Source organism: Protopterus annectens, chromosome 14.part0 (assembly GCF_019279795.1).
Source record: "Protopterus annectens isolate FY-2018-M chromosome 14.part0, PAN1.0, whole genome shotgun sequence".
Taxonomy (NCBI): Eukaryota; Metazoa; Chordata; order Ceratodontiformes; family Protopteridae; genus Protopterus; species Protopterus annectens.
The window spans coordinates 770,759,713-770,782,747 of record NC_056748.1 but is presented as its reverse complement, the minus strand read 5'-3'; the positions used below and the strand labels follow the sequence as shown (position 1 = coordinate 770,782,747).

Sequence of the window (23,035 nt, the reverse complement as noted above, 5' to 3'; positions counted from 1 at the left end):
TAACACTAACACTACACATGACAGGCAGAGACACACACCATGTGTATCAACACACATTCACTGCACTAAATGTATTCTCTTGCTTAACCCTCACTCTGACCCTAGCTCACAAATACTTACACAAACATTCCCACCCCTGACCCATACTTACTTACCTACATACACGCCACCTAACAAAATCGGTAAAACTAACACTCAGTAAAATGAATGCATCACTCAAGCTGCTATCAAAATGAACATTTGACCACTTGAATGCAACCCACATATATAACATATATAATATATAAATACACACACACACACACACACAGCTTGTCATGTTCTGTCCTGCCAACACCTAAAGCATTATTCTTTTTAAGTCAAGACTTGTATTGTCTAGTCTTTTCTGTGTCTGCTAGGGGATTTAATGGTGTCTGTGAAGTTGGGTTACACAAAGGGAAAACGTTAGTTTTCTTGTTTAATGAGTCTGCACTGTTTTCCAAGTCTGTGCAACTAGGAGGTCATACTTAAGAGATGAAGGGTGTATAGGCAGAGCCACCAACAATGTGAGAGGATAAAGTCCTCTTGCATAAATCATGAGTTTGCATGCTGTTTTGGAGATAACTTTTTGCCATTGTGATGCACTGACCTTTGATGTTTTAACTCAATATTTTGTGTGGACATGTGGGTCTCAGTGTCATAATTTGATCCACTATTTATATATTTCATCCTAACATTAGACCTTAGTTAAGACATATCTGGCATAGTGTGATATTCTTTTACTCCCTCAGAATGTCCTCAGTAATTTATATAAATCCTTGGTGCATCATCACAAGTTACATAACTTTCTTTAAACTTGTCATATTTTAGGTAATTATTAATTGAAGTAAAATCCATACTGTACATGCGAAACAAATATACACATTCCCATTTATATTTTGGTTAAAAGAAAAAAAAGCAAAATACTGACTGCATTTACAATTTCTATGAAAAATAACTTCACACGCACAGTGCACACAAAAACACACACATATATAACCTAGGGAAAAAACAATACCGTCCACCTAAATAAAGTAAAAAAATGGTAAATTTTAAGTGTACAAAATAAGCGAAACAGTAACCCTAACTAGGAAATCGGAAATCTCAGAAAATTCTATTAAACTTACTAAAATAGACAAAACAGAATCTATCCAAAACGCTGTTTAGTAGAAACGTAGGCAATTAAACTCAATGGGAAGGACTACTCTATCATGAAAAACAGGTAAAAGGAACATGGTATCTGGTTTGCGTGACCCATAAAATATCTGATACTGTCGGAAATGATGCACGCTTTCACTACCAGTCACAAAACCCACAATACAAGGTATTTCATATATCACACAATGAACTTCCAAGTCTTTCATACACACCCATGTACACTAACACACATATCTGACAACAAGTGATCTTCAATGACAAACTGGTGTGTTTCACAGGTACAAAAAGCCACTGTTTTAAGAGGAAATAAAAAAACATCAGCATCACCTCTGAAAATTCACTGATAGGAGAGTTCAGCATTCCAGTAAGATGGGAACCTGAAAACTATCATGTTGAAAAGTTGTAGTTTCCTTGAAGAGTATTGGAGAATGTCTGACAGTTGTTCAGAATTGCTAGAATACTTTTCAATTTCTAAAATTACTACAAATGGCAGTACTTTGCAAACTCTTATTCTTTGTGTACAAAACAAAGCAGCATGTGTAAACAAGCAGGAGATACTCAGTATGTTAATGCTTGCGAAGACAGATGGTTTCAGTGACAATGCTTTTGTAAAGCAATGCACCACAACTTCCATACAGATTCTTGTACTCCCACTTATAAATATGTGCATCTCTTCTATAGCGAATACAAGTCATTACCACCTGATTGACTAAAGACCATTTGATTAAGATTACTTGACCAAACAGCTCTGTAGAAAAAGAATCCTGTTTTTCAGTTAGACATAAAGCACCCTCTAGCCACTTCAATTGGAGATCCCCCTGCAGACCTCTCAGGTGTCACTATTTTGGAGGAACACTCCTGTTTTCAGGAAAGATTTGCCTGTGTACATGAGGCAATATGTTCCTATTTTCAGGATTGACTTACCCCTTAACACAACTTTCTGAATCTCCTTCATCAAATGTGATTTTTGAAGCTATCTAGTACACAGAAAACCACACCATATGACCAACACACTAGTGACACAAATAATTTAAAGAAACAGGACACACATCTTGAATCCTCCTTTTTCGGAAACACAAATAAATGACTGTGTGGTAGAATTTTGCAATACAATTTATTAAAGACTACAGATTGTACACTGCCTCTTTGATAATATGCTTACATTTTCCCATCATTTTTGTCATTCTGTGTTGTTTAAATGTGTCTTTCTGAATAGTATCTCCCATTCTTACTGGAAGCAGGAAGAGCTATGTGCTGTTTGGAATTCACATTTTTTATGTGTATTAGACTTCCAGTTAGATCCGCGGTGGTACAGCGGTAGCGTTGTTACCTCACAGCAAGAGGTTCTCCTGTTCGATTCTTGGCTGGAGGGCTTTCTGTGTGGAGTCTGCATGTGGCCTCCGAAAGACATGCATGAATGGGCATGCCTTCGCTGAAGGTTGGACGTCGGGCCGGCATCTCGGCACTATAAAAATCTACTGCCAATTATTAGCGGACCAGAGTTCCGCTGTGGCGACCCCTAACCGGGAAAAGCTGAAAAGACAAACAGATTTCCAGTTGTCTGGCTGGATGTACCTACTTTTTAAGGGCCTTTAGCAACAATATGGATTAGTCCACAGTGCAGTTCTAAAGTGTAGCCTTAGTGATCTAGTATATGGTATCCACTACTCTTTTGTGCAGTGTTAACCAACTCAGAACCCTCAGTCATAAAACCTACAACTTATCAATTTGCAAATGTACAGACATTTTATTCAGTACTAATATGGAAGTGTTGATACATTACCTGTCAATACAGTGATATCAGTCACTTTCACAATGACATGAGCTATCATATCTGGCTGAAGCTGCCCGAGTTCCACATGTACTACCTGCTCCAGGGTCTGTGGCCGTCGGGGAGGGATGTTCATCAAATGTGAGCACTTGCAGGATATGTAGTTCAGCATATCCTGCAGAACAAGGGTATCTATAATGTTGAGACCTGGAATCAATGGAAACGTTTAATTAAAAAGGACATTACGCTTTCTGTTCTTCTGCATGCCACTCAACCATTAGACATTTTGTTTCTCCAGTTTCAAAGATGAGCATTTCAGGTCTATTCTTAAGTACCCCCTGACAACTCAGTTATAGCTCCAGATGTTTTAAAAATGAGATCTTAATAAATAAGTAACAAATGATTATGACAATTGGAACTTTAACGATTATGAAAGCAAATACTTTAATGTATCCATGAAGCCATCAATATTTTAAACTAATTGTGCTGCTGAAAGTAATGATTGCTATAGTAAAAAGCTACAAAAATATATTGCAATATATCTTATAGTATTAATTCAAAACAAGGAATAGAATTGTAGCCCCTCTTTGGCCCTCTTCAAAAGGAACCTTGATGATTGGGTGGGAGATAGGAAATTCACCCCGGGGATCACGTCAGTCACCCTGCTAGACAGGGGTCCAGGGAAGTAAATACTGTGGGAAGAAATAGCCAGGGAACTGTTATGGCTAGGCTTGTATAGGCCCTAGGGCCAATAGCCTAGTACCAACCTATGAAGAAGATGGTTTATTCATAGCTACTCATGAACATACCACCAACAGTAAGGAGTTTATATGGACATAGAGGGAAGAGCTATATGGATATAGAGGGAAGAGCTTTCTAAGTTCTACAGAATACTTAATTTCTAACATACTTCCCCCACTAAACAGCAAAGCTCAGTATACTGACTGCATTTCAATATTTATTTGCCCGCTCTCTGTATACAAGTACATAAGTACATAATTACTCACTATTCTAAATCAGGATCACAGGAAGTGGAAGCCTTCCAGCTTGCAACAGAAGTAATGCAGGAAGTCAGTCTTGGATAGGTTGCCATTCCATTTCAGGACACATACACACTCCCCCCATGGGTAATTTTGAACCATACCAGTCCACCTGCTCTAGGGTTCTGGAATTTGAGCTAAGGGTTTCAACTTGTGAGGATGATACTATTTTCCTCGGGGGGGGGGGCTAGCCCAAAAAATATTATCCCAAGAACCTACTAGATGCTGAGACATTTTCTTCCACCTCACTTAAAAATCAAAGACAAAACATAATCCTTCATAATAGCACACAAATAACACTTCACTCACAGTCTACTTTTAATTCCCAGAGACTAGCTTACATCACATTATCAAACTTTCAAGATACAATTAAGATCCTTAAAACTGCCAAGAATATATCAAACTTTGCTTGGCAAAACTTGACTGAAGTTCTCTGCAGATGCCTCTATGGTATATAAATTAGCAAAGAAATTATTTTACTTTTAGCCAATTCCTGATCAAAAATATCAGATGCTATTTCCAGCCAATCTAAGTTTTTATTTTCTTAACAGTTGCAAATATACAATAACTGATTACAGAGAAGCACAGACCAGTTTTGACATGCCTTTTATATTCAAAATGGATTTTAAATATCTGCATAACCATTTCTCTATTAAGTAGGTACAACCTTCTAGGCCTTCTCACTTTCTAGGCAATTTGCTAGATACAGTTTTGATATTGCCTATTATGCTGCTAGTCAAGTTAGCATGTAATATCAGTAGTTCTTTTTAGTCTAAATAGCTTTAAATAACCTTATTTTACCTTACTGATGCTACTATGTAATTTATAGAAGTCTTTCTTTTATATCCTTATCTTATGTCCAAGTCAGCATATTGTTGGTTTTCTTTTCCAGCTTATGAAATGGTATTAATTTGATGGGAATAGCACCGAAGTCCTGCATGCTGCATGTGTTAAACTATCATGTAATATATATATATATATATATATATATATATATATATATATATATATATATATATATATATATATATATATATACACACACCACTCTTGAAAGTGTTGCTTTTCTGATATACTCTTTCACTTCTGTTCTTTAATTCGCCTTTTCCCTGTTTCCCCTACCTTAGCATTGGTACAGTATAGGTTAAATGCTATTTTATAAATGCTTTTTTTTTTTTTTAAATAGGCTACTTGTTGCAAATTCATTTTACTTTGGTTTCTCTTCTTGTCTGTCCTTTTCTTAGCTTTCAGTTAGGTGTCCACAATTTGACTCAGTCGCATCAGTGGTTGGTAAATGTGCAAGAGGCAGGACACATTTCAAAGCACATGTGAAATATGCTTTGTACAAACCTCTGTTTGGAGCAAATAGAAGAATCAGAAAAATCACATTTCAGTTCATTGTAAATGCAGAAAAATCACATTTTAAGTTCATTGTACATTTTTCTTAGCTATAACGTACAATTTAAACATGGTTTATTAATATATTTTGAGTGTCCTTAAACCAGGAACCAGTGTAATATTAAAGTATTACTTTCACTGCAGGCCGAGTTGGGAGCTAATATTCTTTTATGGCACTGTTACACCAAGGGTGGTCTTGTAAGTTATCTTTTATTTTTATTTTGATATGTGCATTAGTGAAAATTCCTCCAGTGTAAAATATAAGCTCTGGCTCTGCACTGCAGTTGTATTTATCCAGGCTGTTCTTCACATTCTCGAATTCCAATAAGCCCACATTCTCACATTTTCTGCTCAACATCCCTGTTGACTTAATTTTGGCTATGTTACTAAGGCCTTGGCAGTCTTCAAACTAAAACAATGTCTTATGTATCATCCCCTCCCTCGTGCAAGAGCTAATCCTTGCAGTTTTACTCTAGGTCACTCCAATTGCTATTACTGTATATTTCAGAAACAGCTTACTTTGCTGTTTAGGATTAAGGGAGTTAATTTCTGGTACAGAATAACAGACTTCTAGTGTTTTTATCTTACTATACAGGACCATGTTGAAAGTCTGTACTTATAAACCTAATCTCAGTTCCTAGTGTGTGATAAATGTAAAGCCAGATTACTGTCCTCATTTTCGGCCTCAGCTAGACAGATGGCTATCTTACTCTGTGCTCTGTTTTAATCCTTCCTCGATACATACCTGGCCAATACATCTTTTTGTCAGGTCACTAGTTGCTGCGAGTATATTACACTTCAGCTGAGTTTTGTGCTTTTGACTGTAGATATTCTAAATTTTGGTATAAAATGCTTTTTATTGATTTTCTCTTGGGTATACAGGACCATGCAGACAATCTGCATTTACAGACTAATTTGTTCTTTGTGGTAGTGGTCATTTTTCTGTCCAGATTTGGCACCTTATTGTGGGTTCCTTCTCATTCTTACCCATTCTATTACTGCACTGGTAGGTTCCTGCAGCTTGGCCTCAGGTCAATCTAATTACTGTTAGTATATTTCAGTCTCGGCTCAGATGCAGTTCTGGATTCTAAATATTATACTTTCTGGTATAAAATTAAAGCTATTCATTGTTTTTACTGCACAGGACCATACTGAAAGTCTAAATCTATAAACTAATTCTGTTTTAAATATAGTGAAAAATTTCAAACCATATTAAAGTCATCATTTCATGCTGTAGTTAAGTTTCCATCAACATAATGTAATATTTTGCCATTTACTTTATAGGCATAATGTACATTAAAATTTAAGCTTCAGATAGACAGTTGTCTATCTTAATTTAATTGACATTTGATTACTGGGAGTGTCTGACTGGGTAGAAGTCCATTTTTAGCGAAGACTCGGGGGGGGGGGGGGCTCCAAATTATTACAGAACATTTTAAGAAACAATTTAACAGTCTGCAAATATAAAACAAAAACATCTGCAGTTTAAGTAATTATAACAACTTAGGCATAATATAAAAATATTGGTTAAGAACTGATACAAGGTATATGACAATCATTTAATATTTAGAGAAATTTTAGCCAGTTTGTAGAGAAAAGTAAAGATGAGTTAGTCTAATACAAATAGGAATTGCAATATGAAGTAGGGAAAAACAGGCTTATGGTATATTTAGAGCAAAGGTCAGGGAAGAGAGTTCGACAGCAGTAAGGAAGTAAGTAAAAACAGGGGAGTAAGGAGGTATAAGGAATGAAAATGTACTTGTTTACAATTAGGGATATAGTTTATCCTGCTTTTCAGTAAGAACACAGCCAGATTTTAGCTAGCAAGTCTTTCATAATTTGTATTGTACATGCAGGAATTATTTCTGTTTGCTATATGCTATTACCTATATACTTGTTATATTTCACTCCCTCAGTCTACTGCATATTCATGTTTTAGGTCGGAGTGTTTACATTTTTTCATACCTTTTTACATCCCATTTTATTTCCCACTATAAAATCATAAGGAAAAACATATGACTGATGTCTCTATATCTGGGCTGAGTATTCATTTTGTTTTACCAGAGCTTTAACGTATAATCTCTTCTTCATATATGATTTTACACTGCTATCCTTGTATCATATTTTAAATTTTTAGAGAACTTCATATTTTAATGATGTTGTCTACAGAACTGTAGCAGGCATCCTATTTCGATACAGTGACTTGTATGAGGAACCACTGGAGTGAGGGTAGTTTTAAAATTATACACAGTAAAAAATAGCGAAGGACCAAGCCACTGCAACACAAGGCATAAACTTTTAATGATAGTGAGTGAGTGCTTTCACAGCACCTTTGCAGCTTTATTAGACATTACAGAAAGAACCAAAAGACACCATTTATAAAATACAAACCAGCCAATGAGGTCACATGGCCAATTCAGCCTTAAAGTTACAGATTATAAAATGGATCTAATACGTCAATGGTCTGTACAAACGTGTTTCTTATGAAGTTCATTTTTATTAAAATGAACGAAAGTGCTAAGAAGGTTGTGGTGTCTGTTTTCTCCTTTCGCTGGCAGTTTTTTATTTGGTTCGGGTTTGTGTGCTGTGGATATATAAGAACATATATAAAGTCTGTACATATATTCTGGCATGCATCCTATCTCCAACTCTCTAGCTTGCAGAACGCTTTTGATACATATCTTATCTTTCAAACCCCTACCTGTAGTAGCCCACATCCTAATAATCCATTGCAGTTCTGATGTTTCTTTTCTATTTCTAACATTACCTCCCTGTTCACTGGTCACGATATTCTCAATCACCATAAATCTAAAGGGGTGTGTGGGGTTATGCTGCATGACATGTTTAGCTAGTGCACTTGTTTCTATCTGCTAATATTGTACACATGCTCTCTAATACGATCCTTGAACTTTCTGTCCGTTTTGCCAACACAGAAGGACATACATACCTGGCAATAGGCCAGGTAGAGCACATGCATAGAATCACAAGTAGCGTGTATATTATTAAACTCTGTCATCCTACCTGTGTCAGGATGTAAAAACCTACTGCTGGTGTCAATCAGACAGCAAAAGTTACATTTGTTACAGGGCAAGGTGCCTACACTCAAAGCCATCTCATTATTGTTACCCAACTTGGGATAACACAGCATCCTTTCAACTGTATGTTTGGTCTATCCCCCACTATAGATTTAATCTGTTCATCCATGCATAACACACGCCAATTCCTGTCAAAAATACTCCGTAACAGTTTAATGTTACTGGAGTACGTGAGGGTATAGTGAGTTTCATCTCTATTACCCCTTACCTTTTTCTCAGAGAAGTAAGGTTTCCATTGACCCCTCCCCATCAATGGTATCTGAGAGAGGACTTCATCCACTTCCTTAGGATTGTAACCCCATGATTTGAAATTATCACTCAGACGTATCAATTCCCGATGAAAATCTTCATTCTTAGAATTCAATCTTGATGCCTGTAGGCCCCGTCCTTTGATCACATTTTTAAAAATGCGTGCCAGATGCATACTCTACCGCCACACATATGTATTTCCATGACCTTTCTTTCTATACATCTGGGTATTAAACTCCCCTTTTGTGTTACTGATTACCCTGACATCTAAAGATTCTATTACATTAAGGGAGCTGCAACATGTACATTTTAAAAAAATAGTGCTGCTATTCATGTAATGATGTAGGGATTCAAAGGACTTCACATCTCCTCTCCAAATTAAAAACAAATCATTCATGAACCTCCGGTAAAACACCAGGTGTCCATGGAAACTATCATTCAAAAGGTGCTGCTTCTCCCAGCTTGCCATAATGATGTTGGCGTATCTTTTGGCACATGATGTGCCCATAGTTATGGTATCAATCTGCTGGTAAATGTTATGATCAAAGATGAAGGCATTGTTTTCTAGTATTACCTCCATAAACATACACAAGTCTATAAATTTCGCCTCATAATGTCCATCATCCACTAGGTATTCCCTTAATAGGTCTACACCTATGTCATTCGGTATTGTTGTGAAAAGCGACTGTACATCAAACATAGCTAGTCTATAATCTCTATCTATCTCATGTTCCTTGCTGAAGTGAAATAAATAATTTACAAATGTTCAAAGTCCCTCAATATATACATATTCCTGTCCAAAACAGGTCTTAAATATTTTTCAAGATACAGGGAAAGTACACCATCCTCTGCTTGCAACTATGGGCCTCATAGGTGGACATGTAGGGTGTTTGTGGACTGTAGGAAGCCCTTGTATTATAGGAATAACTGGTTCTTCCACCACAAAATAATTAAACAGTTCAAAGCTAATCATGCAACAAAGAAGGCCGTCATATAGCACATCATATATTCTTTTGACCATAATATCAATACGTGCTCTATCTATTCGCTCATATACACTCTCATCACTCAGCATTTGTAACACTGTGTCACAGTAAAACTTATGGTCCATAACAACAATAAGTCCCCCCTTATCAGCAGGTCTGATAGAGATGGAAGTGTCTTTTTGTAAGGCTTCCAAAGCTAACCTTGCATCTTTACTTAAGTTATAAAAACATTTACTTCTAGTTCTGTTATTAAACATATCATATATTTCCTGCTCACACAACTTTTCAAAGGTTTCCACTAAAGCATTATTAGGATGGACATATATACTTTTCTTCTGGGAGGTCATAGCCTTCCTTGTTACATATATGTTGCTCCCAAACTGTACTTTACGCATAAGATTGTGAGTGAAAGTTTTTAGTTCAATAATGCTATCAATTAAAGTACGTTCCCCTGCTGGTATAAATGTCATACATTCAGATAGTATTCTTGTACTCAAACCTAGTGTTGTTACTCTTACCACCCACCTTTCATTTTAAAACTGTACTCATCCCTCAAAAATGCTACCTCCAATACATATAGGAAGGTGACACACTATTCTCAATGGCTACCATTTATTCTCATAAAAAGCTGTATTTAGTGACATATTCCTTTCCTACAGGCATTCTTTGTCTACCTCTTTACTCTAAATATTTGTTTGCACAGTTCAAAACATTTAGTGGTTCTTGGATGCTGATGTTTCCAAGAGATGTTCAGAAAAAAATGAATACACTGAGTATGCCTAGCTACACCCTTGATAGTAGCTGCAGTTCACAAACAGACAGTTGCTTGGGAGGAAATGTTCCAAATTAATGATTCCCCATCTGTTGCCACATCTTTTTGATAATCCTGTTGCTCCCTTGTTCTGGCGTCACCTTCCTCTTCAGTCTGCTCCTGCTGTTCAAACGTTGTCGTTTGTTGACTGTCAGTATGGGAAAGGGGAGTCTAATATCACTTCTAGGGATGTTTCCCACTGCTAACGGTCTGGATGCATCACTAACAGATATATATATTTCAATCGAGCTGTTGTTAGACTTTTTATGAGCACCTCCCTCCATTTCATTAGTTATACAAGTTGCATTCGATGACGACTCTTCACTGGTTGCAGGAAGCTCATGGTTAAGGGAGGTATTAGCCACTTCCCTTCTTAAAGGCACGTCTTCTACTTCAGAGGTACAGGAATTGTCATTGGAAACTGTATCCTTATATCTTGGCCAGTAAAAACATGCTCTTGGGCAAAATCATTTGAGTCTCTCTCCAACTTTCTCTGTCTTTGGTTTAATAGCTGTCTTTTATATAAAGACGCAGACTCAATGATCCAGTCTAATTTCTCATCTAAGACCTCTGGAAGAAATTTATCATACAACTCCATCTGCATATTATTTATGCTGGTAACCAGTTCATCCTCCTCTGGTTTGAAGTAATCTACCAGAAGTTGCAAATAATTGAAACTTAAGTCAAAATTCAATCTTTGCTATTTAATTCCTTATGTGTGTCACCATATGTGGGTATTTTTAATGCCCGAAGACCACGAGGTATAATATGTTTCTGCAAACAGGTAATACTAGAAAACAATGCTTTCATTTTTGAGCATAACATTTACCGGCAGATGGATGGCATAGCTATGGGCACGTCATGTGCCAATAGCTACGCCAACATCGTTATGGCAAGCTGGGAGAAGCAGCACCTTTTGAATGACAACTTCCATGGACCCCTGGTGTTTTACCGGAGGTTCATGGATGATTTGTTTTTAATTTGGAGAGGAGATGAGAAGTCCTTTGTATCCCTACATCATTACATGAATAGCAGCACTAGTTTTTTAAAATGTACATGTTGCAGCTCCCTTAATGTAATAGAATCTTTAGATGTCAGGGTAATCAGTAACACAAAAGGGGAGTTTAATACCCAGATATATAGAAAGAAATGTCATAGAAATACATATGTGCAGAGGCAGAGTATGCATCCATCACACATTTTTAAAAATATGATCAAAGTACAGGGCCTACGGGCATCAAGATTGAATTCTAAGAATGAAGATTTTCATCAAGAATTGACAAATCTGAGTGATAATTTCAAATCATGGGGTTACAATCCTAAGGAAGTAGATGAAGTCCTCTCTCATATACCATTGATGAGGGAGGGATCAAGGGAAACCTTACTTCGCTGAGAATCAGGTAAGGGGTAATAGAGATGAAACTCACTATAATAAAATGAGAGTACCCCTTATGTACTCCAGTAACATTAAACTGTTACAGAATATTTTTGACAGGAATGGGTGTGTCTTATGCACAGATGAACAGATTAAATCTATAGTGGGGGATAGACCAAGATTTGCTTTCAGAAATAAAAAAAATACTTAACAAGATGCTGTGTTATCCAAAGTTGGATAACTGCAGGTTATGTACTCACCATAACGCTTGATGTATGTGGTCAATCCCGCCCTCACATTCTTACTCACGGGTTCAGTGCCGAACATCGGCTCCGACTCGGCCAACTTATATTTTTCTAGCACAAAGTCTCTAATTGGCTGGGCTAACCTGGTATCCCATGTTGCACCGCTCCATAACCCCAGATCTAGTTTGCAGCAGCTCATAGTCACACCTCATGCACAACCACAGTTCAGAAGAGTAGAACACTAACCAGGGCAGCAAAGAAAAAACAACCAATACCGAAGGGTAATGAAAACAAATGTCGCCTCCAAATCCTCCAGGAGGGGGGAAGGTGGGAGGGAACGTAAGAATGTGAGGCGAGATGGACCACATACATCAAGCGTTATGGTGAGTACATAACTTGTAGATGTTGTGGTCCAATCTCGCCTACATTCTTACTCACGGGACAGCGTCCCCAGCACCTCTATCCTGGGAGGCTCAATGGAAGATGCTCCTGAGAACAGTGGAACCAAAGGAAGCCCGGCCCCTAGAAGCCACGTCTAATTTGTAATGAGTAATGAAGGTGTGGGGAGAAGCCCACGTGGCCGCAGCACAAATTTCATCCAAGGATAGTCTGGAGTGATAAGCTACTGAGTCCAAATAAATAGTGCTCAAAGTGCTCCAAAAGAAAAAACAAGTAAAATAAGGGAGCACAACGTTGCGAGTCCACAGTACTATTTTAATGTTAAAAATAATAAATCAAAGTTGTTAAGCGCTTTCATCAACTAGTATGACTTCTTCAGAACAAAATACCATTAAAAATTTCAAGTTTAAATACATATTGCTGGTTAGTCATTGGTTCTAATCCAACCAATTCTATCAGTGAAAAACCACTGCTCATGAATATATAAACACCAGTTAGTTAAAATTAAAATAATTTTACACAATAATAAATAAAACAAGAATCAAATACTCTCAAAACACAAATGATATAAAATACTAGTCCATCACAGTATGAACTCATCATACAAAAAATATGTATATATAGCCACAAATGTTCTTACAAATTACTTTGATGTTACTAAACTAACTCTGCCTTTTCTTTAAGAATGGGCATTATAGTAATATGCTCATTGAGTCCTGGTGGATAATCAGCAGCTAGCCTTAGTTGCCACAATAGCTCCTTTTTATACAACACATTTTGCCAATCTCCACCCCTCACTTCAACTGTTACAAATTTATTTTACGTGATAAGCTATTGAAGCGGAAACAGCCTTGGTGGAGTGAGCCTTGACGGGGAACGGTAACTCCCTGCCTGCTGACGAGTAAACGTAGGAGATGCAGCCAGAAATCCATCTGGAAATTGTAATCTTAGAAACAGGGAAACCTGTTCTATTTTCTGAGAAGGACACAAAAAGTTGATCAGACTTACGAAGCAGTTTAGTCCTGTGTAAGTAAAAGCGAAGCTGCCTGTGTACGTCCAATTGATGAAACTTAAACTCCGCCTTGTTGGAAAATTGAGGAAAGAAAACTGGCAGCACAATGGACTGATTGAGGTTAATGGCAGAGGTTACCTTCGGAAGGAAGGACGGATTAGGTCTCAAGGAAACCCTGTCCTTATGAAAGATTAAATACGGGGATTTGATGGACAACACTTGAATCTCCGACACCCGTCTGGCTGATGTGATAGCTATTAAGAATGCAGTCTTCCAAGACAGAAATTTTAATTCACAGGTGGCAGCTGGTTCAAAAGGTGATGACGTCAGGGACTGTAACACAAAATTTAAATCCCATGGCATGATGGGCTCTGATACAGGAGGCCGAGGCAACTAGGTGCCCCTCAAAAAGGCCTTACATAGCTTATGAGCCATGAGAGAAGGTTCATAAGAGGTATGAAAATTAGAAATAGCGGCCAGCTGAACCTTAATGGTAGCAAGAGCAGAACCCTGTTGAAAAAGTGTGGATAAAAAATCTAAGACAGCAGGGATAGGGGCTGTGAAAGGATCCAGTCCCTTGGCCTGAGCCCAAATTGAAAATCTTTTCCACTTGCTGGAGTAAATCTTCCTGGTAGAAGATTTATGAGACGAAGTTAAATGTGTACTACCTCAGGTGAAAAACGATGAAGTCTGACTAAAGATGGAAGTGGAGTAGCCAGGCTGTCAACCTGAGGGTCCTCAGGGAGGGATGGGACTGTCCCGACATGTGTATCAGTAGGTCTGGTGCTGGTTCCAGAGTCCAAGGACTGTCCACTGCATACTGATGAAGAAAGGAGAACCAGACTTGGCGAGGCCAGTGTAAGGCAATAAGAATCATCTTGCTTCCCGAGGAAATGGCTTTCTGGATCACTCTTGGTAGCAGAGGAAACGGAGGGAAAGCATAGAGCAGACCGGGAGGCCAATCGTGGACTAGAGCATCCCTGGTTGACTCCTCCTGTGGGGGGATCAGAGTGAAGTAGTTGCTGAACTTGGTATTGTGGGGATTGGCGAAAAGGTCGCAGCAAGGCTGACCCCACCTGTTGAAAATCTGTTCTGCAACTCGGCAGTTCAGGGACCACTCGTAAGGCATCAGAATAGATCTGCTCAGCCTGTCTGCTATCACATTGGCCTTCCCCAGAATGTGCGTTGCCACTAGGAACCGTCGGGAAGACACTGCCCACTGCCACACTCGCATGGCCTCTCTGCAGAGGGGGTAAGACCTGGTTCCCTCCTTGCTTGTTCAGGTACCACACCACAGACATGTTGTCCGAGTGAATTGCAATCGTTCTTAGGGGAAGAGATCTCTGCAGTGCTTGCAACGCCAGTAACACTGCTCTAATCTCTAGAACGTTGATGTGCAGATGTACCTCGTGATCCTGCCAGGTGCCTTGGACCGTCCTGCCAAGATAATACCCCCCCACCCTATCTGGGAGGCGTCCATGGTCACCGTGGCAACCGGAGTCATAGGAATAAAGGGATTCAGTTTGTTCAAGTTGGTGGAATGCAGCCACCAACAGAGGTCCTGTTTGTACCGATCGGTGAGTAGGATCAAATGGGACATGGGAAGTTTCTGAAAGGATCATTGGGCAGAGAGGAGCCACAGCAGAAGTCTCGTGTAATCTGGCTAGGGGCACTAACATAATGGTGGCTGCCATGGATCCCAGGAGCTGTAGGACCCATCTGGCCTGAACCTTCTTGAGGGGTAGTAACGCGCGAACCTGACCCTGCAACACTTCTATTCTTTCTTGAGGCAGGAGCGCCCGCATAAGAACGGTGTCTAGCTCTGCGCCTATAAATTTGACACGCTTTGAGGGCAGCAAGGCAGACTTTCCCCAGTTCAAGGTAATTCCTAGTTGATGACAAAGGGCAATGGGTCTTTTCCCTGGCCTGAATGAGAAGATGCCTGGTGGGGGCAGTGAGGAGCCAGTCGTCCAGGTATGGAAACACTTGGAATCCTTGACATCTCAGGTGAGCTGTCACCACTGCCAAACACTTGGTGAACACCCTGGGGGCTGTGCTGAGGCCAAAGGGCAGGGCATGAAACTGGAAATGACTGGCTCCCAGCTGGAAGCGTAAGTGACTCCTGGATGCCCTGTTCATTCCATTTTGATATGGTAGTAAGCATCCTTGAGATCGATGGAGCACATCCATACTTCTTTTCCCAGCAACGGAAAAATAGACTGAAGGGTGACCATTCGGAACTTGGACTTTAGAACGTATCGATTCAGTCGGCTGAGATCCAAGATGGGTCTCAGGTCCCCTGTTTTTTTCGGCACCAAAAAGAGTCTTGAGTAAGTCCCTAATCCGATCTGGTCTGAGGGGACAGGTTGGATGACTCCTTTTTCCAGCAACTTTGAAATTTCTAGTGTTGCGTGATCCCTTTGACTGGGTGGAATGTCTGGGATTCTCTTGGGTGGAGGAGGGTCTGAAGAAAAAAGACAATTTTCAGTGAAAAAAGAAGTATTAAAGCTACTTAGCCACAGCCAAGCGAGACCACGTCCTAGCTACACGAGCAGCAAACGAGATCTGGGGTTATGGAGCAGTGCAACATGGGATACCAGGTTAGCCCAGCCAATTAGAGACTTTGTGCTAGAAAAATATAAGTTGGCGGAGTGAGAGCCGATGTTCGGCTCCGAACCCGTGAGTAAGAATGTAGGCGAGACTGGACCACATAACATCAGTAATGAGATGGCTTTGAGTGTTGTAGGCACTCTGCCCTGTACCAAATGCAACTTTTGCCATCTGATTGACACCAGCAGTAGGTTTTTATATCCTGACACTGGTAGGATGATGGAGTTTAATAATATACATGCTAGTTGTGATTCTATGCATGTGGTCTACCTGGCCTACTGCCAGGTATGTATGTCCTTCTATGTTGGCAAAACGGAGAGAAAGTTCAAGGATCATATTAGAGAGCATGTGTACAATATTAGCAGATAGAAACAAGTGCACTAGCTAAACATGTCATGCAGCATAACCCTACACACTCCTTTAGATTTATGGTGATTGAGAATATTGTGCCCAGAGACAGGGAGGCAATGTTAGAAATAGAACAGAAACATCAGAACTCAAATGGATTATTAGGATGCAGGCTACTACAGGTAGGGGTTTGAACAATAAGATATGTATCAAAGCCATTCTGCAAACTAGAGAGTGGACGAGTATATATATATATATATATATATATATATATATATATATATATATATATATATATATATATAGGTCTAGGACACATGCTCGACTAGCATATGTCCGAATCACAAAACATCGAACAAACATACAGGAAAGAGCTTAACATCGGAAAGCGCTTCCGTGTATATGTAGTTCAAAAAAAAAATCTACGTTTCTGCAGGAGGGCTTCGTCCCCCTGCACCCCCTACCCTGGGGGGTTGTGCCCCCCACACCCCCCTACTTTATTTTTCTCAGTCCGAGATCGCACTACAGTGGGGAAAAGGGAATTTTCCCTTATGCACACTGTAGTCCGATCTACGAAACAGGCACACATACACGGAAGCGCTTGTCGATGTTAAGCGCTTTCGTGTATGTGTGTTCGATGTTTTGTGATTTGGACATATGCTAGTCGAGCATGTGTCTGGATCCCATATATATACATACATATATATACATACATACATACATACATATATATATATATATATATATATATATATATATATATATATATGTATGTATATATATATATACATATATATACATACATATATATATATATATATATATATATATATATACATATATATATATATATATACACACACACACACACACACACACACACACAAACTTTATATATGTTCTTATCTATGTGTTTTTATTTATATATATGCTGTTTTTTATATCTGTCATTATCTTTTATATATGTTACTATTTTGTGTATCACTGTTTGTACAGACCATTGATGTATTAGATCCATTTTATAATATGTAACTTTAAGGCTGAATTGGCCAAGTGACCTCATTGGCTGGTTTGTATTTTATAAATGGTGTCTTTTGGTTCTTTCTGTAATGTCTGATGAAGCAGCAAAGGTGTTGTGAAAGCGCTCACTATCATTACAAGTTTATGCCTTGTATTGCCGTGGCTTGGTCCTTCGCTATTTTTACTGTGTATTGTGTTTTCTGCGTGTTGGACCATTTATCCTTACTGTTTGCTTTTTAGTTTCAAAATTATGTAACAATTAGCTTCATTATCTTATTGGTATTAATCACAATTTTGAATTCTAATATAGCTGTATTAATTCTGTTTTGAATTGCTTTTGGAAATAGAGAGCATGGTTTAGACCTGGGGTTTGCCCAGAGTAGGTTCAATATTAGTGTACTGGTTTTGAACTTATTCTTAGTTGGCCTGTTAGGGAGGTCTTACACCACACAGTTTTATTTATTACAAATGTTTTTTCTTGCATGGGTATTAGGAGGTTAACCTTCATGTGTGAAATTCAGTTTAACCAGTTAACATTTTTTGAAATATACTAACATTTTCAGCCTAGAACCTTACAGCTATTAAGATCCATTACAAAAGGATAGTGGACATTATGTACTTACTAAAACAACAGGTCTGGGTGGGTAGTTCCATTTTCTTTGTCATTAATACTAACACTGGCAGGGCTTGCCTGACTGAAACGACCATCCCAGGTTTGCAAAGCCTCTCCTCTCTACAGAGAGCTGTGCTGTCAAGGGCCCCTCTTCAGATGTCAAAAGATGGAAAAAAAGCAGAGCAGAAATACAACAAAAATCACCAAGAAACATTCACAACTACAGAACTTCTTAGGCCTAGGGATGGGAGAAGGCGGGAGAGTTCGGTAAAGGGAATGGAACTACAAGTCCATATCTACCATTATGTTCAGTATGTAACGTTGGTATTTGACACTGATGTTCCGTTCTTTTTACGAGAAGGACCAAGCATCTTCTAAACCTCTTGGGTAGATCCTCATGGAAGAACACCTCAACTAACAGTAACACCAAAGGAAGACCTGGCAAGTGGTCAGCGATGTCTATGTAGTCGTTGTGCAAATATCATCAACATATGCATTTCTGGAAAGAAGCCCAGAAGGTAGCCAAGTCTCTCATTGTATAGGCTCTGTGTGTACCACTAGCACAGGTTTTGTTGAAAATGTGGCAACAAATTTTAATACAATGACTTATTTAGTAACAGTTTTGATACCTTTTAACCCAGAAACTTCTTCAGATATAAAACAAAACCAATGACATTGAGTAACTTTTCAAAATGATCTGGCTTTGTTTAAATCAAATAAGTTCCCTGTGAACCACCATAAAATGCAACAGATATTCTTCCTTACTAAAATATAGTTTAGGTAGAACACTGGTAATTCATTAGACTGACGTAAATTAGTTTCAGTTAGTTTTAATAGCAACCTTAGGCATGAAAGACAGACCGGTCCAAGTGGAAGCCCTGTTTTTTGTAAAATAATTAAGGGTATTTAATCAACAATGCTTGAAGCTCTGATATTTTCTAGCAGAAGTGACTGCAACCAGAAACAAAGTCTTCCAGGATACAAAATCTCAGATTCCTGGTTTGAATGGAGATTTGGTTAGGCTTTCCAGAAAAAAAATATAAATTCCAAATAAGTGCTGGATCATTAATCAGTGGACATGAGAGGAAAATACCTGTAAGAAAGGTTTTACAAACTTTCAGGGATGCTGGAGAAAGCAACATGGCTCCTTGATGAAAACTGGATACAGCCAGCAAATGAACCTTAACCCATGAATAAATCCAGAGTCAAAAATACTAGAAAGCTAATCAAATCACATCTGGGACTGAGGCCATAAAAGGGTCAATGCTACTAGTAAAAGCACAGAGGGAGAATATTTTAAATTACTTTTATATACTTTGCTACTGCCCGATCACAAAGCAGAAAAAATAATTTAGACCACCTAGCTTAGATATGCAGGGTCTAGGTCTTCATCAGAATTGGAGAAACCATGCAATTAGCCATAGAGAACGAAGGACAGGCTTGCTGGAAGGGTTCAGACAGAGAGGCTTGGCCAGGAGATGAGGCCATAGCATTGGGAATTACACTTGTCAGGGACTAAAGGGTGCCCAATTGGGATGTCTCTGATCTTGAACATCTTGACTTTGTCCAGATATGTTGGGAAAAAGGAAAATGGGGGAGTGCAGAGGAGACACAGGGGTAAATTCTGGATGACTGCATCTCTGGGACACCTTCCAAGGGAGAAATAAGAGAAAATAAGTTGCTGCATTTGGAGGTGGCTGGGATTCAAACAGGTCAATGCAAGGCATTCTCAAATGCCTGAACACTGCTGTGGCTATAGTTAGGCTTTAGAACTAGATTTGCTCATTTGCTCTGAGATGTGACTAGCATTTAGAATAAAGATTATATATATGTCATGGCTCCTTGACCATGGGGTAGAAATGTGTTCTCTTGCTTGTTGATTTACCAAACTATTGCCACATTGTTTATGTGAATGGAAATTGTACTTAGAAAGAGAGTGAAATCCTTGGAACAGAGATCCTACTGTTTGTCAGCGTCCAATTGACCGACACACAGGATGCCATCACTGGAAGATAATTGGTTTGGTGTAATCAAGATGCAAAGCAACGAGTACTACATTTTTTAACATTTTCTCAGAGTTTGTGAAATATCTGAGCTAATGTGTGTGTGTGTGTAGGGGGGGGGGGCATACTCCCATTTCTGACAGTCAGTCCCATTTGCAAAAAAATGTTTTAGTGTATTTTATTTACCACTACAAAGCGAGAAGGATTGCCGTCATTTGCAAAATACTGATTTAGGCCTCTTATCTGTGACCAAATTCTTTGGACTGTCTGCTCTTGAACTTCACCCTAAAACAGAAGCACCTGTGGTAACTAGTTGCCATTATGGTGGGGGATAGAAAGGATCTTTAAGGGAGAAACTGGCATTGTGATTCACACTGAAGATGCTACTTGCACTTCTTTGAGATTTCATCTTTCCAGGAAATCTAAAGGCTCAAGAAACTACTTCAACTGAACCATCGACATCCGCAGCAGCACTCATATAAAAATGGGCGGAAGGTACCATGTAAAGTAAAGAAGCCATAAAACCAAGGGCCCTTAGACAGAGATGCCAGAGCAATTTGATCGCACAGAATCTGAGCTACAGACAGTTCGAGAGGCAGGAACCTGTCCAGGGGAAGGAAGGTTCAGCAAGACACTGTATCTATGATGCATCTGATGAAAGTTACAGTCTTTGTGGACACCACCTAAGACTTTGCAATGTTCTCTGTAATGCCCAAGGATATGAACAGTGATAGAAGATAGTGCCTGGCTACTAGCAGATCTGCCATAGTTGCAGCTACAGGGGACAGTTGTCCTTGTACAGGAAGATCTTGGTTCCCTGCAGCTTGACATGACTTACTATGATTGCTATACATCTGATTAACACTCTGGTTGCAGAGAGAAAGCACACCAAGAGAGTCCAAAACTGCAGTGATTGGCTCCTATTCAAAAGTGTAAAAACCTCTGTGGCTCCCTTTCTATTGTTGTGTGTAGGCAAGCTTCTTGTAGGCCCAAACAGCGCATACACTCTCTTCACAGACAGGGCAGAAGAAATTGCAAGACCTTGTAAAAGGGTTCTTATGGAGTGTAATAGTTTAGGCCACTGAGCTATGGCACAGATCCATTTGTCTTTTAGGGAACTAAAAAAAAACTGGAGTAAAAGTCTACTTCTTACAACCTCCTGGATGGATCTTTTTACTAAAAGTTTTAATATCTCTCTTATTCTGTCAACTGTTTGATGGGATGCAGAAATGGAAATGTGTAGACTGTAGTCTGGCTAGAACAGAAATATAATAACTTCTGGATACGGTTGTCCTTACCCACTTGTTCTGTGTTATGTTCATCTAAGAAGAGGTTGAAATTATCCCAGACTGGTTCTAGAGTAAAGCAGTCAGGCAAGCCTTCAGAAGTTGGACTGAGATCCCACTGGAAACAGGTCTCAATACCCGACTATTTTGCAGGGGTTACCCACCTTTGGGCTGACTGCCATTCTGGAAATTTCCATGACCTCTGTGGCCCCTTACAGAATTTCTGTTATCAGACTGTTGCTGGACATGCCTAAAATTAACTGGCATTGACACTGCTGCATTTTAGAAATGGTATGGTTAGGCATCTTGAATTTGATCCCACCAGCAGTGAAGGTCTCCTGCTATTGCTTCTGGAATTGTTTTTTACTGCCTGGTTAAAGATAAGGATACAGCCATATGAGGTACTGGTAAAGATGGCCTTGTTATTCTCAGTGAAATCCATAAGATATAGACAGGTATAATGTCTGAGTGCAACGCACACAGTCTCAATCGATGGACCATCTTCTACATTATGTACTAGTTGCTTGGAGAATTTAAATAAAGAAGAAAGGATAAATATCAGGGATAGTAATGTAGTCTTATCTTCTCCTTCTGCCAATCCTTCCAAGAGTCCTGTATGTCTCCTGAACAAACTCTTTTCGGAATTTGACAATGCAAAACAAGAAGTTATGTACTCACCATAACGTTCGATGTATGTAGTCCATCTCGCCTCACATTCTTACCCGTGGGTTCGGAGCTGAATATCAGCTCTGACTCAGCCAGACTTTTCTAGCTTGAAGTCTATTGGCTGGGCTAAGCAGGTATCCTATGCTGCACTGCTCCATATTCCCAGATCTAGTTTGTTGCGAACATTCATTCATACCCCATGCATGCATAACATCCAGGTAAAAAAGAATAAGCTAAGGGTAAAGGGAACTCTGTAAATAGAAAAAAACCTAACCTCCAGATCCTCCAGGAGGGGGGAAGGTGGGAGGGTAAGTAAGAATGTGAGGCGAGATGGACTACATACATCAAACGTTATGGTGAGTACATAACTTCTTTATGTTATGTAGTCCCAATCTCGCCTACATTCTTACCCGTGGGACAGCGTCCCTAGCACCTACATCCTGGGTGGCTCATAGGAAAATACTCCTGAGTACTGTGGAACCAAAGGATGACCTACCCCTAGATACCACGTCCAATTTGTAATGAGTAACAAATGTGTGAGGAGAAGCCCAAGTAGCTGCAGCACATATATCATCCATTGACAATCTGGCTTGATAGGCTGTGGATGTAGAAACAGCCTGAGTAGAATGAGCCTTAACCGGAAACGGCAGGTCTTTTCCTCCTGCGTAGTAAGTGAAAGAGATGCAACTGGATAACCATCTGGATAGGGTGATTTTTGAGACAGGGGACCCAATTTTGTTTTCTGCAAAGGAGACAATTAGTTGGTCAGACTTTCGGATATCTTTTGTTCGGTGCAGATAGAAATGTAACTGTCTGTGTACATCCAATTGATGAAATTTAAATTCTGCCCTGTTTGAAAAATGAGGAAAGAATACAGGCAACTCAATAGACTGATTAATATTAGATACCAAGGCCACTTTAGGAAGAAAAGA

At 39.1% G+C, this 23,035-nt stretch overlaps 1 protein-coding gene across 1 annotated transcript in view; it reads right to left on the bottom strand.

Annotated features, from left to right (window-relative positions):
• SHLD2 (shieldin complex subunit 2) overlaps positions 1-23,035 on the bottom strand; it is a 355,664-nt gene that overhangs the window by 201,509 nt on the left and 131,120 nt on the right. The window contains exon 3 of the mRNA XM_044056504.1: positions 2,960-3,154. Within this exon, the coding sequence (XP_043912439.1) occupies positions 2,960-3,154 (195 nt within the window). The remainder of the gene's footprint in view (positions 1-2,959; positions 3,155-23,035) is intronic.